Genomic DNA, 23,101 nt, shown 5'->3' with positions numbered 1-23,101 from the left:
CTCACACTTTTCAGGGTTAAATTCTATCTGCCACTTACCTGTCCATTTGACCATTCCGTCTATATCATCTTGTAGCTCAAGACGCGCAACCTCACTGTTAACCACCCGACCAATCTTTGTGTCATCCACAAACTTACTAATCTCATGCCCCCACATAGTCATCAATGTTGTTTATATAAATGATGAATAATAGGGAACCTAGCACAGGTTCCTGTGGTACACCGCTGGACACGGGCTTCCAGTTTCTAAAGCAGCCTTCTGTCATCACCATCTGCCCCTTACAAATGGGGTGTGTTGCCGCCAGAGTTCAGATGTCTAACATCTTAACCCCACTCCCAACTCTCACAAACATACCCATTTTTTGGGAGGCTGGGGGGAGTGGAGGCGATACGATTCTGTCCACCCACCCCCCCTTTCCCCTTTAATATTTCTGGTTACAATGTTGTCAGGAAAAATTGAGTTGGGTTAAAAAAAAAGCAGTGGGTAGTAATATTGATCAAAGATACTGCTGGAGACCTGGGAAGGGATGATATATTTCAGGATTCAAAAGCAGAGGTTGTGAATTTCAGCTCCTTAGCTCCTGGCTTTTCAGGGCAATGAGTTCACTTCTAGTTCCAAAGTGATGTTCGTGGCATTTGCATTTGTCCTTGTGGCGTGAGCCATCTACACTATTTTGCTGAAGGTGTTAGCACGCATGGGGAGTGTCGCCGTAAGAATGCAGAGTGGGCAGATCGTGAGGTCAAGCAGTCTGTCATGCTTATTTGATACCAGTGTTGCTATTTTGGAACTCAATGCTCCAACTAAAGCACACATTTAATATTGTAAAGTTAAACACGCATTCAGCAGGATGAAGGATCACCCCCCTGGCGGCTGGATTTAAAGGGATTATTAACTAATTTTAGCATGGTTGGCTGATTGATCCCTATCGGCTGCTGTTGCTGATTGTAGAACTGCTTGGTGGTTTCTGGAGATGTTTGACATGGCTAAGTCTACAGAGAATGTGACCCTTGCTGAAGGACTTTGTTCTGAATTCAAGGATTGTGCACAAGCTACTTTCTCCCAGACATGGCTGCAGTAGTATGCATTTCTCTGACTCCAGAATGACACTGAGGATATAAGGAGAGGTGACACAGAATATGGCAAACTGTTGGAAGGGAGAAATGTGAAATAAGGGCTGTCAGCATGAGGCTATATCCGCCCAGGATTTTTAGTAGAACAGCCCCTTATCAACAAGGTGCAAAGCTTCAGATATTTCTGCTTCACTATGTTCTACTGAAAGCTGCCAGGAGCTGCAACTACATCTTCGACCTCAGAGCAAGGGATGGAGAGCATTGCCAGTAGCTCTGAAGATGACCGTGACTGTGAACTAGTGAGACCAGGTTTTTTTCCAAACTGAAGCAGGTGATACTTGTAAGAACTCCCAATCTGCCATCCATTGTTACTTAATCGTTGTCATTGAAGCTCTGTATAGCAAGAAAGCTGAATGTACTTCATTTTCTCTGGTCAGAGCAAAATAAGTGGAGCAAACAGCATAGCTGTGGGAGGATTTCAGGCTTCCCGAAGGTTCAGGGAACTATTAACCATACCGATGTCACTTTCTGACCACTGAATGTCAACTCTGATTTTTTTTTAAAGTTTAAAGTTCATTTATTAGTGTCACAAGTAGGCTTACATTAACACTGCAATGAAGTTACTGTGAAAATCCCCTACCACACTCTGGCACTGTACGCTGAAGGAAAAATTAGCATGGCAATGCACCTAGCCAGCACATTGTTCGGAGTGTGGGAGGAAACCGGACCACCTGGAGGAAACCCGGACACAGGGAGATTGTGCAGACTCTGCAAAAACAGAGAACCAAGCTGGGAACTGAACCTGCTAAGCACTGTGCCACTGTGATGTACCACAACTGCAAGGATATTCCACTCCCTCAATGTCCAGTTAGTATGTGATCTCATACATGATGAATCATACAGGTCAATGCCCCGTATCCTGACAGTAGTCATAATGCTTTCATTCTGTGGCAGTCTGTTATCAACCATATTTGAGACAAAGCAGAGGGTGGCTACTGAGTGACCAGAGCACTTACACTTTAAACCAAAATTTTAAAGACAATTCTCACCATTCTATTTTTAATTTCAGTCAGGAACTCTTTTTTTACATTACAGTTTCTCAAGTGTCCATACAAATCTCCTGCAATCAAACCAATGTGTGTCTCAGCTGCCAAGGATTTACAGTGGTTTTCTTTCCTTCCCCAGTAACATTCTGAGGCGAGGGGTTCCTTGTGGATTCAGCCTTCAGCATCTGACCAGCCCTACATTAATGTCTCACAAATTTGGATTTTTGCAGCCAGAGCATGGGCTTCACTTTCAGTTTTCGCATAGTGACTCCAAGTCCGAACCACCCTCGTTCCTGGTGGCCGTCCACTTCTTGCTGGCAGGTTCACTTTTTGCCTTCTCCAAGCTGTGACAGACACAAACTGCCTTCCAGACTGACTGCCTCGCAGACTGGTGAAAATAGCAGACATCTATTAAAACGAAGAAACTTTCCTGAACTCCACAGCCCACCTCCAACCCAACAGGACACACCTGGCCTGTCCCAGAAATGCAGATGAATTACCTTTAAAGCTAAATTTGATCTGGAAAAATGTATGGATAGTTTAAAACTTCCCTTTGTTTACGATTCTTCCCACTGGGGAAATTACTTGAATAATTTAATCCCCTCCACTGCACTCCACCCTGCCACCTCCCAGTTTGTACCTTAACTTCAAGTCTTCTCCATCGATGCCTACAGACATCTCCTCAAGAGCTTTTCAAAGATGCCACTATAATCCCAGCTGTGAATGTCTCTCACTATCATCCTAGCAACGCAATAAGATTTTCCCTTTGATCTGCAACTCCAGGCCTATTTGATAAGCTATCCAGAGCAATCTTTCTTTCCTTTATCCTATATTAAGAATCCCAGGCCGGTATTTTACAACTTCGTTCGGGCAAGGCTCGGAAAATCCCACCGAGGCCAACAGAGAATTCCACTCTGCGAGCTGCGCCCACGCCGATTCTGGGACAGGCGTGCTGGTAAAATTCCAGCACCAGTCACCCAAACCAAAACATTGCCATTTAAAACAAAAGCTACAATTTTGAAAGGTATTTTTTCATTCATGGGGTGTGCATATGGGTGTTGCTGTCTGGCTAGTATTTATTGCCTGTCCATAGTTGTCCCTGGAGGGCAGTTGAGAGTCATCCGCATTGCTGTGGCTCTGAAGTCACATGTTGGCCAGACCGGGTAATGATCACAGATTTCCTTCCCTAAAGGACATTAATGAACCAGATGGGTTTTTCCGACAATCGACAATGATTTCATGATCATCAGTAAATTCTTAATTCTAGATTTTTTTTTAAATTGAATTCAAATTCCACCATCTGCCATGGCAGGATTTGAACCCAGGTCCCCAGAACATTAGCTGAGTTTCTGTATTAGTAGTCTAGCAATAATACCACTAGTAAGAGGTCTGGCAATACCAGATTAAAGTCCCAGAGGTTTATTTGGTGTCACAAGCTTTTGTAGCACTGTTCATCAACACCACTCGCACCCCCCGCCCCCCCCAACTTTGAATCTTAAAATTGTGTATTTGCAACAAGTGCTACACCAGTGGCTTCAGTTGGGGAATCTTCAAAAGGCCTTGCAGTTTGACCTTGATCAGCTCTGGCTTTGGAAGGCCCAGCTTCAGACCGCGCTACCTCAGCATGGGCGACGACAGTCTGTGCTGACTGGTTGACAGGGAAGGGCACTGCAGAGGTGCTAGGAGTATAAATACTGTCTTCTTAAGAGATGACAGCTGAGTTGTACTGCTTGGGAATGTGCCACCCTGACCTCAAGAATCCTAGTAATATTGGAGGACTGATTGCTGCACCATGTGACATCCTGCAAACCCTAGCCAACTGTAGCAGGGCCTCCAGCAGATGGTGGGAGAGAGCACCAAGCAGGGGGACTGGTCAGCCCCTCCTTGCAGGGAGCAGTGACTTAAGCAAACTGAAGGGCAGAGGCAGATACCATGAGGTGACGGAGAAAACAGCAAGGGCAGGTTAAGGATTTGAGTTGTAGGGTAGAATTTTACAGCCTCACTCATCCCGAAACCATAAAATCCCATTCAAGGTCAAAGGATCTTCCCATTGTCTGCTCCTTACCCACTCCAATTCCCGGTGGGGTTGTGGGGGGTGGTAAAATTCTGGCTGTAGTGCGGTGAGAGACGAGGTTAAATGCTATGAATGGGTCAGCACTGATGGCAGTTAAAGAGCCAGAAACGGGAATTAGAGACCTGGTCAAACTAACTGGCTACACCTCCACACCTGAGAAGTCATTTTGCGAAGGAGGGAGCAGGGCAGCAGCAAGAATCTGGAGCATCGGCCATGAATATTCACTGTAAATGGCATATTCATTTAAGTTAAGCTTAACTTGAGAGCTAATATGGCTTTGATTCCAGTGAAATAAAAGAAACATTTTCTTTAGCCTTTGTGCAGTCCATGCACTTAAATTGCATGTCACACAACAATGGTATTTGCAGGCATAATGACAGCAGCCTGACCTTTCCTGGTGGCAAAATGAGTTTGCATGAGCTCTGCTTCCGCTGCAGCACTCGGACATTGTGTGGCTTCTGCCTGTATGGCAATGGAAGCTGAGACATTGGTCATCAGGCACGGCTTCCTGGTTAGGTCTGTGAGTTTGCAGAACCCTGTGCCAAGGTGGTGCCAGTCTCTCCATGCTTCTTGACATAGAACATGTGCTTTCTGACAGACCAACAAACACATCAAGCATATGTGTGTGTGTACCAATCAAACTTCTTCTGTAGGCCGATACAACAAAGTTTCCATCTGAATCCTTAGCTCCTGAACTTTGGCGAGCTAGCACTTCTGCTGCCCTTGTCTCTTGCTGTAGCTGTGAAATGCTCCCCATTCCCTCACTACATCTAAGTGACCCTCTGATTTACGCACAGTGTCAGCATTTGAGCCTGTGGTTTTCTGTGTGACTGAGTGAGGATATTTCTATATCGTCACTGTCTTCCTGCTGTTCCAGTACTGCCTGGCTAGGGAGCAGTTGATTGAGTAATGGTAAAAGGCTAAAGGTTAGACTTGTGGTGAGAGGAGCGAGGAAAGCAAGAAATGCATGGTTCAATCATTTGTAGCTTGTTAGCCAAACGAAATTATGGGATGAAGGGAGAGTGGTGTTTGAGGAGGAAGATTTGGTATGAGAATCTTGACATCTTGAATGAGTGAAGCCAAGGTATCAGCACCAAGATGTGTGAAATGACCTTCTCCTGTGCTAGATTGTCCTATGATTCTATAAGAAGTTTATCAATTGCTTATGTAAATTTTGAGACTATCTTGATTTGCACTGCTTTGCAATTGTCTATTTCTTTATAATGGGTACAATAATATATGGAAGACCGCTTCATAATTTATCTGAATTTGGAAAGTAAAATAATAAGGAATAATTAAATGACCAGAAGGGAAGAGTTGAATTTTGACTTTGTGTAAATGGGTGACAGTGAATTGGAATCTGATACTCGGCAAGACGGAAACAGTCCAATAATTAACTATCTCCCATTCTACACTATTGTGTAATGTCAAAGTTACCTCACCCCATCGACTTCACTTAGATTACAGTAAAATAATATAATGGGGCAGACCAGAAGTGGTAGTATGTATGTATATAGCCTGAAGCTAAAAAGATTTCTACCACACCAAACACAACTACTGTAGCTTCCATTCTGAATTACTTCAGAAGCATTTGCTTCACGTTAATGCTCAAAAAAATTACAAATGGAAGAAAATCCAAAAGAGAGAGTTGGATTTCATGTTGAACAATTCAAATGTAACCCTGCATCAGAATTTCATACGGATTCTAAATTGGAGGTGCCATCAACAATAGTCAGGGATAGTTATACTGCAAGGAATTAACATCAAAAACACTGAGACATTTTGAACCTGATAAGGATTTGTTTTTTGTATCTGTACTGTCAACAATACTAAAATGTAAAATTCATCAGTATCTTTAACACACACATAAAATGATGGAGGATGTCAAAGATTTCACCAGCCTTGGGACATTATATTGGTCTCAACTAAACTACTGCGTCCAATTATGGCAACACACTTTGGGAAAGATACGAAGGCTTTTGAGAGAGTGCCTGGAGTGTTTGTAGGAATGATACTAAGGATGAGGAACTTCAGTTATGTAGATAGCTTGGGGGAGCCGAGACCATCCTCCAGGGGAGGAGGCGGGGCTCAACCAAAGCGGAAATGCCAACATGAGGAAAAGCATTTTAATACTGAATGGTTAGAATCCAGAATGCACTGCCCAGGAAAGTGACGGAGGCAGGCAACTGATGGTTTCAAACCAAGTTGGATCATTATCTGAAAAGGAAAAATTTGCAGGGCTAAAGGGAAAGGCAGGGGTGTGGCACTAGAGGGCAATTGCTCCTTCAGAGGGCCAGCACAGGCAAGCTGGGCTGAATGGACTCCTTCAGCACCATAACTCTTCTATAGGGTGGGACCCTCCAGGCTCATCCGTGACAGGACTTGGTGCAAGTGGGAACAGAAAAATTGAGTGTTCCAACCAAAACTGCTTTCACTGTCAGCAGCAGTGGAGAATCCCAGCCGCGAATGCAGACGTAAGGCTTTGAGCAATAATTCAACGATATTAAAATTAAATGAGTCGGGGAAAAAGGGACACAATCTAAATAGTAAATCAAATCATCGAATGCTGCCTGTATAGGTCAATCCAGAAAGTTGCACGTAATCCGCCTATTGACCAGGATACAATCTTCATAATTGTGGAAGCGAATGCTGCCTGTGGGTATCCCATTTATATTAATGTTCTCACCAGCCCATGCCACATCATCTTGGTGCTCCAATGTTCAGTGATTTTAAAAGGTAAAAAATCCCTCTTGGCAATGGCTGTGTTTGTAGATTTCACTCTCTGAAATAGTTTAATTATCTATTCCAATTTGACTTGCAGTGCTGGGGTTGGGGGAGGGAGAGGGCGGGGGCAGTGTTTGTGGAGGATAATAATCTTTCAATTTATTTTTTAAAATCAGCTTAACACAACCTGGTAATCATTGGGGTGGAATGTCACAAGTTCGGAAAAACAATCATTGCTAAAATAAAAGCGGCATCTGTGAGTTAATTAAGGTGCTGGAGGTGGAATGGGTCTTCACCAATGTAACAAGATGTTCATGTGGTGAACTGGCTGTCCGTTTTACACCCACTTTCTTTTCCATTGAAGTCTCTTTACTAATAACCTTCTCAATGTGGAGTTAATTGTTTGCATTCAGAAGTAAGGAATGTAGAAGTTGTATTATTCCCTGGAAGCTAAACTGGAGTGAGGTTTAATTTTAGATATCAGATGTAGTAAAATTCCATTTATAATTTTAAAAACTATATAATACCTTCAATTGTGTGATGTTTCTGTTACAATGCGACTTCCATTTGCATTTAATGAAAAGTTGAGTATTTTATTCCTATTTGATCAACATGAAAGAGTGGGCTGTCTGACAGATCATTGGATACTCGAATCTCTGATTGTGAGCTGCTGTGTCTCATTCTGAACACCTACTGACTTGTAAAAATGTGAACTAGGAAGCTCCATCAATAGTTCAATTAGTAATTCCTTTCCTACCGTGGGACTGAGCAATACAGATCAGTGGAGTCCCAGGTTTGATCCATAGTACACACTGAATTAGCAAGTCTCAGTGGTACAACTGGCTCTTGAGTTAAGGAGAGAGAAAATCAACCACACACAGATGCTTTTGCTCACTTTTCAATGATTACAGCTTTCTCGTGTTGAGCATTCCCAATGGGCTCCTAAGTGAAAATGTGCCAACTGAAAATCACTTTTTCATAAGCAAGCGTATAATGAGGGTTGGTGATATCCTGACCTCTAACTTTTATATACAAAATCAACAGTGTTGGTTATCTTGAACCTACCTGGCCCAAAAAATCTTTTGACTTTGTGGCTGCTACCCAAAGTCCTCCTGTTCACTGGCCTTTCTGACTTAATCCTAATCACTGGCCTTCCTGACCTCCTCCCAGTCGCTGTCCTTCCCAATCTTGGTTAGGCCGCATTTGGAGTATTGCATACAGTTCTGGTCACCACGCTAGCAGAAAGATATGGAAGCTTTGGATAGAGTGCAAGGACGGTTCACCAGGATGTTTCCGAGTCGCAAGAGCCATTTTTGTGAGGAGAAGTTCAATAAAAAGGATTGTTTTCACATGAAAGAGAGAGGCTGCGGAGAGACCTGATAGAGTTCCACAAAGCTATGAGAGATGTTGAGAGGATGGAGAGTCAGAAGCTTACAAGGGGGCACAGGTTCAAGGTGAGAGGGGGAAAGTTTAAGGGAAATGTGTGGGAGAAGTTTTTCGTGCAGAGAGTGGGATGTGCCTGGAACGTGCTGAAAGAGGAGGTGGTGGAACATTAGCAACATATAAGAAGCAACTGGATGGGTACATGAATAGGGAGGGAATAGAGGGATATGGACTAAGTAAGGACAAAAGGATTTTTTCCTTTAGTTTGGGCATCATGATCAGCATAGGCTTGATGGGCTGTAGGGCCTTTTCTGAACTTTTCTGATCTTTGCTTTGTACCTCGCTTCTGTTCTAACCTCCTCCCGCTCACTAACCTTTCCGTCCTCCTCCCACTGACTGTCCTTCCCGACCTCCTCCCATTCACTTTCCTTCCCAACCCCCTCAGGCCTACAGACCTTTCCGTCCTCCTCCCACTCACTGCCTTTCCCAAACCTCCTTCCATTCACTTTCTTTCCCGATCTCCTTCCACTCACTCTCCTTCCCAATCTCCTCCCTCCCACTGGTCTTCCTGACCAGAGGAGATGGGGAAGGCCAGCGAGCCAGAAGAGTGTCCAGCAGGGGGAGGTCTGAAAGGCCAGCGAGTAATAGAGGGTAGAAAGCCCAGCTAGTATGCATAGGAACTGCATAAAAGTGAAAGAGGAGGCTGTGCTATTCAGGCAAATTCCCTAATCTAAAAACTAGGCTAAAATAAATACATGCTATGATAATACGCTTTAAATGGGAAATACTTGTATTGCTGGAAGTGTGCCTTTGTGGACATATACTGTTAAATATGACAGATGAGAACAGGATTCATCCTGGCTTCGATGGCACCAAGGTTAACTAGCTTGTCTGCACTCACTATCCCAATCTATATATGGAGCTGGATTGCTGGATTTTACACTCCCACATCATGGGTATAAAGGCGGGTGGAGTTTGGACAATTAAAATCCAGCAGGTGGTCTTCCAGCCATTTGCCCACTCCAACCTGTCTGAAATTTTTACAGGGGTGGTAGAGGCATCTGCAATCCTGCCCAACCTTGGGCTTATTGAAGCTTTTAAGTGGCCAATTAATGGTCACTTAAGCATGTCATTTCACCCATCAGTATTTCCCCATGTTGAGGGAAGCCCATCACATATACAAAGCCTAGCAATTTTAGCTGCGCAAGCAATTATTGGGCAAGGGGTTAACATCCTGTATAGACCTCCAAGCCTGAAGGGGGCACTCCGTCCACCCACCAAAACAAAAGGTCATCCTAAACAGTCCCCCAGTCCTGTGAACCTGTTTCCCCACCCACCTCGCTGAGACCCCTGACCCTGGAATTAACTAGGCTCCTCGACGTAGTGGTCACCGTTCCTGGTTGACGTTGCTGAGACTACTGAGATTCTGGTCTTCCAAATGCTCGACATCTCTCTAAGTCAGGATATCCTCCCAAGAAAGGGGCAGAAGCCTTGCCTTAAATCAATTAATAATGTCCCAAACATTAAATTGCTGAGCAGCAGCCATTGTGATTGTGGCAGGCTCTTCCCCAGCTTTTAGCTTGGGGGAGGGCTGGGTAGGGGGTGGTGAAACGATCACACCACTCTATAAAATCTAGTGCATGAAGAGTCATGGAGTCAGACAGTGCATTCAGCCACTGTGTCCATCCTGTTTCTGTTGACCCACTCCAATGCTTCTCCCCCCGCAAACATGCAAGATTATTTTCCTCAAGTTCATTTTTGAAAGTTGCCATTATTGCAAAGCTTTAGGCTGATGAATTTCAGCTGGTGAAATTTTTTAAAAGTGGAAATTTTGTTATATTAGGCAGCTTTGGAATCCATTTTGAAAACATGCAAACATGTAAGCTGAGCTAATAGCTCAATAGAACTGAACTTGTTCTCACTGCTTTTTCCACATTAGCAACATTTAAGAGGCACCTGGATGGGGACATGAATTGGGAGGGAATAGAGAGATACAAAAGGTTTTCATGTGGTATAGTTAGCGCTTCATGATTGGCACAAGTTTGGTGGGCTCTGTTCCTGTGTTATATTTTCTTTATTCTTTGAAACTGTCAGCCAGTTTAACATTTCTGTCAGAAAGTTATGTTCATGTAAGGAAAATGTCACAAACAATTCATTGTGTTACAAACAAAAACTTTACAATGATATTGGAAGGAAATAGTGAAATAAGTAATCTGTACCAAACTATCAGTATTTATCTATAAAGGACCCAAGGATCTATATCAGAAATTACAGTTTCCCCAGCAGCTTCAGAAGTTGGTAAAGAGGGCTAAATAGCAAAACGATTGCCTGACCTTTCCCATTGCTTTCCAAAGAACTTTTTAAATTGAATTTCAGTAATTCATTATCTATTTTTCTTCAATTTATTCTGCTTTGTGCAACATGTTGCTTTGTGGAAAACCTGCTCAAACATCTTTTTTTATGTTGTGTTATTCAGGTACTTCCACGACAGACCTGTGGCCTTTTCACTCACACCATATTCTACAAGGAGTACCCTGGAGGACCAAGAGAATTGGATAAAAGCATCAGGGGAGGAGAACTTTTTCTCACTGTTCTCCTTAACCCAGTAAGTAATTGAACTATCTGTTGTGCCAAAGAGAACCTTGGTTTCCCCCAAAGCTCCTCTGTAGTCCTGGACTCTCATCTCCTTCTAGTTTCTCTATCTTTCCTTATGTCCTACCCAAGTTCACCTTGTCAATGAGCCACCCCTGATGATCTCTTGACTCTATACCTGCTAAGCAGCTGACCATACATTGTTGCTTTCTGTCTCCCATGCTAACAGATATTGTGAACACTTTCTACTTCATGGCTAGGTCACTATCATACACACCACTCCACTGCTTTCAAATATTCTGCAATAACCCATTCCTCAAAAGAAAACAACCTTTAAGTCTTTGTCCTTGCAAACTGCTGCCTGATCTCCAACCTTCCCAATCCTCTCCTCCTGAACATAATGTTGTTTCTGAATTCCACATCTATCATTACGGCAACTCCAATCGGGCACCTCCTGACACTGCACTGAAAATAATTGTACAAGGTATAAGAAGACCATCCAGCCCATTGTGTCTATTCTGCCTCTTTGGAAACACTATCCAATTAGTCCCACTTCCCTGCTTTCTCCATATTACTTGCAAATTTCTTCCCAGCAACTGTTTATTCAATTTCCCTTTGAATGTCATGTTGAATCTGCTTCCAGCACTCTTTCAGGAAATGCATTCCAAATCATGACAACAACTCGTTGCATAAAAAGACTCTTCATTTCTGCTGGATACTTCTGCCAATTCTTTAAACCAGCTTCCTCCCTCTGTTATCCATCAATACTCCTCAACATTTTGAACACCTTCATTAAATTCCCCTTAACCTTTTCTAGTCTAAGGAAAACAATCTCAATTTCACTAACCTGTCCATGTACCTGAAGTCACTTATCTCTGGTACTATTCTTGTGAGTTTCTTCTGCATCTTCTCCAAGGCCTTGACATCCTTCCTATCTGAAGTGCTCAGAATTTGATATAGTTCTCCAACTGATGATTTTAAAGATTCAGTATAACTTCCTTGCGCTCTTGTACTCTGTGCCTCTATTTATAAAGCCAAGAATCCCATATGCTTTTTAACAGCCTTGTCAATTTGCCATCACTTTCAAAGATTTGTGTATATAACCCAAAGGTCTCTGTTCCTGCACCTTCTATAAAATTGTACCATTTAGTTGATATTCTTCTTTCCAGAATGCTTGCACTGAATTTCACCAGCAATGTGGCTGCCATTATCACAGTCTACCCTGAAGTCTATTACTATCTTCTTTACTATTTATTACATACCCACATTTGGCATCAACAGCAAGAATTGGAATTATGCACAGTAAACAAAGCCCAGATGTGTATCGAAAAGAGGGTCTCACTGACAACTTCCATGATGTGGAGATGCCGGCATTGAATTGGTGTAAGCACAGTAAAAAGTATCATAACACCAGATTAAAGTCCAACAGGTTTATTTGGCAGCACTAGCTTTCGGAGTCTCAAACTCCTTCGTGAGGTGAGTGAAGAGCTGTGTTCACAAACAGAGCATATACAGACACAAACTCAAGTTACAAGATAATGGTTGGAATGCGAGTCTATACGGGAAAACAAGTCTTAAAGGTACAGATAATGTGAGTGGAGAGGGGACCAAGCACAGGTTAAAGAGATGTGTATTGTCTCCAACCAGGACAGTTAGTGAGATTTTGCAAGCCCAGGCAAGTCGTGGGGGTTACAGATTGTGTGACATGAACCCAAGATCCCGATTGAGACTGTCCTCATGTGCGGAACTTGGCTATCAGTTTCTGCTCAGCAATTCTGCGTTGTTGTGTGCCGTGAAGGCCACCTTGGAGAATATTTCCCGAAAATCAGAGACTGAATGCCCGTGACTGCGGAAGTGTTCCCTGACTGGAAGTCCAAGGTGGCCTTCACGCCACACGACAAAGCAGAATCGCTGAGCAGAAACTGATAGCCAAGTACCGCACACAAGGACAACCTCAACCTGGATATTGGGTTCATGACACACTATCTGTAATCCCCACGACTTGCCTGTATATGCCCTGTTTGTGAACACAGCTCTTCACTCACCTGATGAAGGAGCCTGAGACTCCGAAAGCTAGTGCTGCCAAATAAACCTGTTTGCCTTTAACCTGGTGTTGTGAGACTTCTTACTGTGACAACTTCCATCCAGCCTGAAAAACAACTGTTCCCCACTATCCTTTGCTCTCTTCCCACTGACTAATTTCATATCCACTACCCTTTTAATCCTATAGGTGTAACTACAATATCAAATGATGTCCTCCACTGTGGTGCACTATTGCTCTTTATTCATCTTGACCTTTCTGTTCTGGCTGGCTTAAATGTGTTTGACCACACCACCCTCATCCAATGCCTCTTGTCCTTGTTTGAGCTGAGTATGACCTAATCTCACCTGGTTATCTGGTGAATTATAGTGAGTGTACCTTCTACAATGGCTTCTCTTCCTGCCTCTTCACCATTCAGTTTGGTTTTCTCCAAAGATATGTTCTTGCTACCCACCATTGCTCACCCACAAGATGCCCCTCAGAACATCATGTGAACACATCACTTCAGGTTCCACACGTAAATTCTTCAGTTTGTTTTTACAGCATTTCTTTGTTCTTGCCAACTCTTGTGGTCGCATTGCACCCATTGTCTCAATCAGAGATAAAGCCATTCTGATCACTTTCTTGCATCATTCTTCACCCACATCTCCCTTCCTCCTCCCAGAACCTAATTCCTTTTCCATTCATCCCAGAATCAAAACATTCTCCCCGTTCACTAACGTTTAAAATCGCAACTATCCAGCCTTTGGCCCTCCATTCACCATGAAATTTCTGAAACTACTGATTTGCTCAAACACATCATCATCTTCGTCCCAGTCCTCTCTGTTAAAACCATTACTTTTGTACAACCTGGCTGTTTCCCGGATAAGGCCTTCATCTCCAAGTGCCTTCATTCTGGAGGAAGTCAACTTGAATTTCTGAGATACAACCTGCTTTAGCCATCCATCCACGGATCTGGCATTAGGTTCCGTTCTCCTCTGACAAAGCTGCTGACTATTCCAGGATCACCCTGGGACGCAAAGGTAGCCAAAGAAGTTTTTTATAGTTAGAAACTGTCTTCTTAAACTGCCCTGCCTCCTCCATCCCCATCTCCAATTGTAGGTATAAGATTTCTTTGCCTCCCTGGTTAAGACCGTTCATTCAGCTGCCTCTGCCGATTCCATCCATTCCTATACATCACAGGCTAAACTCCCTCCAAGGCTGCTCTTATCAAAGCTACAAATGATATCCAAATAACTGTGATAACTACCCCTGTTCATCCTTCTCGACAGTCTGCATCCTTTGACAATTTACACCATCCTCCCCCAATGTTTCTCAATATCTTCCTGCTAAACAGAATTGCTTTCACCTTGTTTCCATTCCTATCTATTCAATCTTAGCCCAGGAATCATTTGCAATGGCTTCTCTTCCCACTCCCACACAGTTACCTCTGGGATCTATCCTTGCACTCCCCTGTGCCCCACCTCCCCCACAAGTTTTCAACTGCATTCTACCCCTCAGCAACATCACCAGGTAACACAACATTAGTTTCCACGTGTATGCTGAGAATACCAGCTCTACCACACCACCAACTCTAACAACACCTCTACTGTCTCTAAATTATTATCACATTGCTTGTTCAACATCTTGTATTGAATGAGCAGGAAATTTGACAATATAAATGTTAGGATGACAAAACCTATAGTTTTCTGTGCCTGTCAGAAAGTCCTTTTCCCATTGCTACCGACTCCAGCCCTCTCTCCATCTGTGGATGATCCAGACCATTGTTGTTGCATTTGCCCGCAGGGTGAGTTTCATGCTATCACGAGGACTGCCACCTGCATAACATTTTTCGACTCTGCCTCAGCCCATCTCAGATGTTGCTGAAACTCTCATCCGTGCCTGAACTGCAGCTTGACATGCCAATTTTATTGCACTCCTGGCTGGTCTTCCACGTTTGTGAATTTGAGGTGATCTAAGACTTTGCTGCTCATATTCTAACTCATACCAAGTCCTATTAACCCATCACCCACATGCTCACGGACTTACATTGGCTCCCAGTAGAGCAGAACTTCAATTTTGAAATTCTTTCTGTTTTCAAATTCCTCTTTTGCCTTGCCTCACCCTATTTCTGTAATCTCCTTCTACCCTGCAACCCTCCAAGATTTTTGCACTCTTACATTCCAACCTCCTGCTCATCCCTAATTTTAATTGCTCCAGCATTGATGGCCATGACTTAAGCTGCCCAGGCCCAAACCTCTCATATTCCTTCCCTGCACCATTCTCCTCTGTATACTCCTTTAAAATCCACCTTATAACCTGGATCCTTGATCAAGATTTTGATCATCCTCCCTCACATCTCCTTATATGACAAATTTTGTTTGATAGTAGTCCTCTGAAGCATGTTTGACTATGTTAAGGGTGCTGAATGACTCTTTTTGTTATTGCTCACAACATTCAGAGTTGACGTAATGATGTGGCTGCCAGGTACAGAAAGAGATGTTGGAGAAATAGCATATTTTAAGACACTTGTCAAGTTACGAATACTGAATCATCCTGTGTGCCATATAGATAGTTCCAGGTTGCACTCCACAAAGTGTCAATCTGTTTCAGATTCACTGCTCAAGTGTGTCAAGCCATCAATTAATCCTGCAACTCTTTTATTGCATTTCAATTAGTGTGCACTTCATGCTGCAATGTGCAATTGAATACCTAGTGGCATTTATGTTCCCAATGTTTTCGCACATTAAGCTAGTGTAACACAACTGTGATCCCTTACTGCCACTCAAAATAGATTTTAGATTGGGCACATGCTGATTATTAGTGACATCCTGGATAAAATGCTATACTCCCTTGCCAGCAGATTTGCAGACAGGGGGTGAAAGGAGGTCATAAAATTCAATTTTGAGGCTGGCGAGAGGAGTCAGGACCAGAGGGAAGCCTATTAGGTCATCTGCTCTGACCTTAGGTGGGAAGTTTGGGATTAACCTCCTTCAAGGGTCCCCTTTCCACTTAAGGTGCTCCCCATCCTGGTCTGTCCTCCGTGGGTGTTCCTGCCAATCCATTGAAGATTCCACCACCATCCAATCCCAGGCCACACCTCCCCTCCCTGCTGTGAGACCTGCCTCACACTTCTGGCCCTGGACTTCTGAACCTTTAATCCAGGGACTACTTGCAGTGGCAGCAGTGTTGTTGGGACTACTAAAGTTCAAGGGAGGCTGTGACATAATGGTATTTTCACTGGACAAGTAACCCGGAGACCCAGAGCAAGACCTGGGAACCCAGGTTCAAATTCCATTGTGACAGATGGAACAATTCGATAAAAACATCTTTAATTATAAGTCTAATGATGACCATAAAACAATTGTTGATTGTCATTAAAAACCCATCTGATTCATTAATGTCCTTTAGGGAAGGAAATCTGCTGTCCTTATCTGGTATGGCCTACATGTGACTCCAAATGCTTTCTGAAATGGAGGGCATTTAGGGATGGGTAATAAATGTTCGCCCAGCCAATGACACCTACATCCCATAAAATGAATTTTAAGGTACCGCCAGCCAATTGGATAAGCTGCAGCTCTCTGACGTGGGACTTCCACTTGAGTGAGGGGCAGAAGCCCAGCTGCTGCTAAATAATGCTCTTCAGATGGTTAGATAACTGTGAGGATGCAATGATCAGAGGGAATGTGGTTCCCGCTGAATCTTCGGGAGGTGATATGAGTCAATGACTAGGGGGCATAAGTTTGAGATATGAGAGGAAAGGTTGAAAGGGGAAGTATGAGGCAAGTTTTTTTTTTACACAGAAGGTGGTGGGTGCCAGAGGAGGTAGTGGAAGCAGATACAACAGAAGGGGCATCTGGACAAATACATGAATAGGATGGGAGTAGAGGGATATGGTCCCCAGAAGGGTAGGGGTTTTACTTCAGTCAGGCAGCATGGTTGGTGCAGGCTTGGAGGGCCAAAGGGCCTGTTCCTGTGCTGTAATTTTCTTTGTTCTTTGGTACTTTGCAGCGAAGATTTACTTTTGCAGTGTCGTCATTGTTCTACAACAGAACGTAGCAATGAGTTTGCACTCCGCGTGATCCAATAAACAGCAATGAGATGAACAATCTCAAATAATATCAATTAAGAGATGAATGTTGATTAGCTCACTACTGGAGTTTCCCACTCTTCTGTAAAGCATCAATAAGACACTTTCATCACAAAAACAAACTCTCTGAACTGTCAACAAGATTGCACGCTCATGTCCTATATTGGAGATCAAATTCTCATCCTACTGATGAAAGTATCACCATTTAGCCAAACAAATATTCAGTAAACGGGTCATTGACTTAATAGGACACTCCCATCTTTAGCATTTTGATTCATGCAAGTAGATATTGCAAATAAGAATATGTCAGAAACTCTTTCCATTTAAAGCCAATAAATGCAGAAGTGCAACTCTTCATAGTAACTGAACCAATATACAAAGAATACAACTAAAAATAAATCCCTAATGAATAAAAATCACATTTTCTGCCAACTTTGGTATTGATAGTTTCAAAGACCCTCCCGCTACAGTCTTGTGCAATGAAGTTGCCTTGCTCCCTTTTATATGGTTATGGAGTGAGCTGGAGGTAAAGCCAGTCACAGCAACATGAAAGTCAGTGTGGCACCTATGTAATTGCATTTTATCATTTAGATTACACCAGTGCTGCCCTCCAGCGATACCTAACTTTAAATTGCATTGAAATATGGAAAATAGGAAATTGGACCGGTCTGCAAGCAATCTATACTCATCTGTGAAAAGGCTGTGTGCTGCTGGTGAAGTCTCACAAATCCCAAATGGAATCACTTGTTAGACCGTCACAAAGTCATTGATTCTTACTCAGAGTAAAGGGATTAAATGCAAAGATGGAAAATTGACTTTTATTTCACACTCTACAACAGTGGTCGGCAACCTCCAGCCCAGGGGCCACATGCAACCCATCAGAGTTCTGAGTGCAACTCACGAGACATGTTGTTGATCATTGCCCGTGAGCAGGATTGTCACACTCTGCTGGCTTCCTGCCTGCGTAGCTTTTTTCCTACCAGTATGATGGAAGTGAAATGCACATAAAGTAAAGACATGTAAAGTGAGGTGCATGTTGATTGCACATAACATTGACTGTGCACTCCCTCTGCATCCAGTCAATATTTCTTTTGATTTTACTATTTGAAGTTCATGACAGTTCTATTAATATATGAATGATTCAACATTTTCTATAACTCCTTATGAAATATTTGGTGTGCATTAAATGTGTTCAATCGTATTCATGGGGTCACGGTGAGGGAACAAGCCTGATTTCAATCTTGCAGTCCACTGAGCTGAAGGAAGACCACTCATGCAGCCCACTGACTGGCCTAGGTTGCTCTAGAAATTAGCTTCCCAACATTTCTTTTTAGTGAAAATAATATTAATTGTCTTACGGAGCAAACAAAAAAGGTTAACCACTCTGTTAAAACAAAAAAGAGATGCCCTATAAATGTAGGAAGTGTGCATCCATTAAATGGACAGTAATTCATAGTCTCTAGGCATTAATGATACAATCTATTGCATATGTAGGGTCAGCCATGGCTCAGTTGGCAGTACTTTCACCACTGAATCAGGAGGTTGTAGATTCAAGTATCATCCCACATCAGCCCTCTTACTTGGAATTTAGAGATACCAAGGCACTGGTTGAAGAAGTGTAAGGTGGGTGTCCCTAGTGTCCTGACAATACTTAGCCCATAAGGCACAACAGTAAAAAAACAGATGATCACATTGATAATTGTGAGACTTGCTCTGTGCAAATTGACTGCTGCATTTCCAATGTTTCTTTAAAAAAATACTCCATAGGCTGTAAAATACCTTGGGACGTCCTGGATTTTTTAAAAAATACACAAATCTTCCATTCTTTACTGAACAGTTCTGAAATAAATAAAAGAGGATCAAGCCCTATCGCTGTTTCAACTTTGGTGAAATGATATCGGGTAATATTGTGCAACTGGAAACAGCATGACTGCCTAGTAAATGAAGTGCTGGCTCATTTACACAACAAGAAGAGTTATATCCCTTGAGGTAGAGACAGACACTGGCAAGGCAAAAAAGCGAAAATTAGATCAAGAAACAGCGATGATCCACCTCAGCCACAAAGCTACCATTAATCCGTGGGCAACATGTTGATTTACATTTTAGTTGTTTCCATCTGCTTCAAAAGGTAGCGTTTGAAATTTTGCAGTCTTTTTTTTAAATTAGTCTGCCATATTGAAAGGTCAATATCTTGTTGCCTATGAGGACGAGGTGTTACAGAAGCAAGTACAAAATAAGTCTTTCCAAAAATGCAGGATGCTGTGTGCATTAGTGATTGAATTACAGTTGGCATGAACAAGATCCCAGAGCACAGGAGATAGGGAGCATGCCAGGTTTAAATAGCAGTTAACCTGCCATTTACTGCCGCTAGAGAACAAAAATGTCTAGTATATTCCATAGCTATTGATTGAATGAGTCCAACCAAATCTCATCAGTGGCATAGTATGGCAATTCATCAATCAGCAGTGACTGCAGAGCGAAAGAGCAGAACCAGTAACAAATACAGCTACTCTCACTGACACAAGCTGCAGAATGACACACAAGCACCTGTGCTGGAGCAATAGAGTCACCATTTCTCCCAAAACACCTGGCAAATACTAAAAGAAAGTTGACTGTTAACTTATTACTGGTAATTTTTTTCAGTGGAAAACCCTCTTCAATTAAAGATATTGGGAGAAGAAAGGATAAAGGGAGTCTTCGGCAATTGTTGTTTTGGAAAAGAAAGTGAAAACAGGTTTCCACTGTCAATTGTATAATCATTGCGTATTTAATTTTATTCAGATGGTGGGCATTAACCATACATTCACTTGGTCCACATGTCAGAGCAAAATGAAACTGGGTTAGGGGTTGTGTGCTTGTCATTTGTATCTTTGCAAATAGAAATGTTTAAGTATGTAATGATTAGGTCCAATTTTAACCTTCACCTGGATATCTGAAATAGAACATGGTAGACTAAAGGTAAAGTATGGAAACTACAAAGACAATTTCCAAACACAAAATGAAAATCCTAGCAGTCAATATGGAAATGGAAAATTTAAATGATCACGGTCTGATGATTTAACACTCTAAACTGTATTATCAGTGAAGAATGAAGTTGATATGTGGCCATGGGTTAACACAATACCAAATAGAAAACAGGTTATGGCCTTGGGGGCCATCACTTCTGACAAGAAGTAAAATCAGAAACAAAGTATTTTGTGAAATAAATATCCATAAGTTGGATGCTGATGAAGATATGCACTTTCTAATATAATTCCTGAATGCTATCTACAAGAAAGATGATCTGTTAAATGCCCATCAGCATGGTCTGAACTTGATAGCTTTCAGAAAGCATATAGTCATTCCATGTAAGGATAGATCATGGACTTTAACAGATCGTATGAAAGATTGACCAAGTTCAGTTTGGGGTCTGTAGGTATGTACTGTATTTTAAGTTGCTGGATTGTGCTAAAGAATCTCATATGAGCAGGTACTATTAGCTTGTGTTTGGTTCTTGAAGAAGGCTATTGGATGAAATGTGGCATAGTGGTTAGCGCTGCTACCTTACAGCATCCAGGACCCAGGTTCAATTCCAGCTCTGGGTGACTGTTTGTGTGGAGTCTGCGCATTTTTCCCATTTCTGCATGGGTGTCCTCCCACACTCCAAGATACGCAGGTTAGGTAGATTGGTCATGCTAAATTGCTCCTTAATGTCCAAAGATGTGTAGGTTAGACGGATTAGCTATAGTAAATGTGTAGGGATGCAGGGATGGGGGGGAGGGGAAGGACCTGGATAAGGTATACTGTCAGAGAGAGTCTGTGCAGACCCGATGGGCTGAATGACCTCCTTCCACACTGTAGGGATTCTGTGAAAATATTTGTGGACACTGTGATCTCATGGAACCTCTGTGGCACAAAGATTGGAAGATTTAATCATTTCCATATTTCAATATTGTCTAATATTGGATATAGATGTCAATACAAAGGAAAGAGTAAGGGCAGATAAAATGAAGATGAAAGCAGCTTTAGGAGATGTACAGAGGATAGAACTGGAACTGGAATAATAGGCAAACAAATCCTAGGAAAGTCCAAGATACAGTTAATAGTTACCTGAGGTATAACTTCAAATATCAAGGCCTCTTTTGAATACATTAGTTGTGTATTTCTTTAACTGTACTGGATAGTACTAATACTTCAATAGCCTGTGGGACAGATTAGTCAAAATGTTATCATGATTCATAAAGTAATGAGGATTGATGCAAGGTTCAGAAATTAAAAAAAAACTACTTGCTTTAAGTTTGGCGATGACACCTTGAGGTAACTGAAGAGAGTTTTAATTCCCTGTGAGTTAACTGGAGTAAACCATTTTATACATACAGATGTGGTCTCTGGTGAGATACTTGTGTTGTTGAATAAACATTTTATGAAGAATGCACAAATGCATCTTGACATGGAGTATGATAACGCAATTATTTTAGAACATCGGCTGAACTATAGTTTACCCAGTCAGTTTCCACTTAACAAAGTTTGATGATGATAGGCTTAGAAAGTGGGTTAAAAAGGTATGTGTTTTATAGAAAGGCATGAGTTTTATAGCTAGAGATATGGAATACAAAATCAAGGAGCTATGACAAACCTTTGTAAAAAATGTAAATGGAATATTGTGACTAATTCCGGGTAGCACAGTTTAGGAAGCTTGCAAAGGCATTAGAGAGGTTACAGGAAAGATTTATGAGAATGATTACAGGGATGAGGGATTTCAGTTATGTGGATGGATTAGAGAACCTGGGCTTGTTCTCTTTTGTGAAGAGAAAGTTGAGTGGAGGTTTGATAAAAAGTGCTCAAAATTGTGAGGAGGCCAGTCAAAGTGTATAAAGAAAAACTGTTCCCATGGGCAAAATGGTTGAGAAGCCAAAGGGATGAGGGAAAGCTTTTTATGCAACTAGGGCCTACAGACTAGAATGGGTTGCTTGAAAGGTTGTGGAGGCAGACTTAATCATAACATTCAAAAGAAGATAGGATGAGCAGTCGAGTGGAATGAAATTGCAGGTTCACAGTGGAATTAGCTAAGTTACTCTTGCAAAGAGCCAGCATGGGCTTAATGGATCGAATGACCTCGTTCTGTGTTGTAACCATTCCACGATTCTGAGTATTAGACACACTTCGATGGCATTGGGTGATAAGTTGCAGAGATAATTTGCTCACTCTGCTAAATGATACAGGGTTAGTTGATTAGAAGTACGGCAAGGCTAATCAAAGAGATTAGTGAGAATTGTGAAATCTGTAGAAAATATCGAAGGATATTGCCATGTCCAATGATATGCCTTTCACTGGCACGTGACAGCAACGAGATAGTTGCCATGGACCTAAAGGAGTGTAACAGAGACAGAAATGTTTTCATCTTACATTTTATTAACCTGGAAACATTTTTAGCGTTGCTGCACTAATATATAAAAAGGGCAAGAGTTTTATTACAGACAAAATTATGGAGAAATGGATAGTAACAGTGACATGGAACACCAGCAAGGTTTCTGGCTGATAATGGAGGTGAATTTTAATGAGGAGTTCAGTGAAAGTACAAATATCAATGTCGTAAATACAGCAGCTGTGTGTCCTTTTAGTAATAGTTTTCAAAAAGAACCATACTGTGATCAACAAAATAGTACATAAAATTTTAGTTGATCAACCAGGCTAGAAATTGACATTCACTCTGGCAGTGACAGTTCATGTAAATAATCTCTCCAAATGGTTGGAGGGTATCATCCTTATCAATTAGTTTGTGGGTGAAACCCCTCATTGTTTTTGATTCATTGTGATGGTCTTCCTTCTCTAGCAGTGATTAGGATTGGTTCCATTTTTGTTGCACATTTGACTGTTCTACAAGCAGAAAGTTTGGCCTTCTATCAATGGCTAAGGTCACAGAGAAAATTCACAGAATGCTGAGACATTATGGGCCCAATTTTATCAATTTGGGTGCAAAAACTTGGTAAAGTCGGGCATGAGTCGAGTAGTCAAATCCACACCCGCCTCCGCGCCTGTTCCCACTTCACGAAGACCCAAAAATGGCCACGGTCGGGACTGCACCCAAAACGGGTGTGATGGCCATTTAACTGCATTTGCATG

At 42.2% G+C, this 23,101-nt stretch overlaps 1 protein-coding gene across 7 annotated transcripts in view; it reads left to right on the top strand.

The window, feature by feature from the left end:
• ndst3 (N-deacetylase/N-sulfotransferase (heparan glucosaminyl) 3) overlaps nucleotides 1-23,101 on the top strand; it is a 765,674-nt gene that overhangs the window by 667,912 nt on the left and 74,661 nt on the right. For all 7 annotated transcript variants that reach the window (XM_080191467.1, XM_080191474.1, XM_080191492.1 and 4 more), the window contains one exon: nucleotides 10,774-10,902. In XM_080191467.1, coding sequence (XP_080047593.1) covers nucleotides 10,774-10,902 — 129 coding nt within the window. The remainder of the gene's footprint in view (nucleotides 1-10,773; nucleotides 10,903-23,101) is intronic.

Source organism: Carcharhinus amblyrhynchos, chromosome 1, assembly GCF_965287045.1.
Source record: "Carcharhinus amblyrhynchos chromosome 1, sCarAmb.v2.hapA, whole genome shotgun sequence".
NCBI classification, from domain to species: Eukaryota; Metazoa; Chordata; class Chondrichthyes; order Carcharhiniformes; family Carcharhinidae; genus Carcharhinus; species Carcharhinus amblyrhynchos.
The sequence above is the reverse complement of the archived record's forward strand: the minus strand, read 5'-3'. Positions and strand labels throughout refer to the sequence as shown.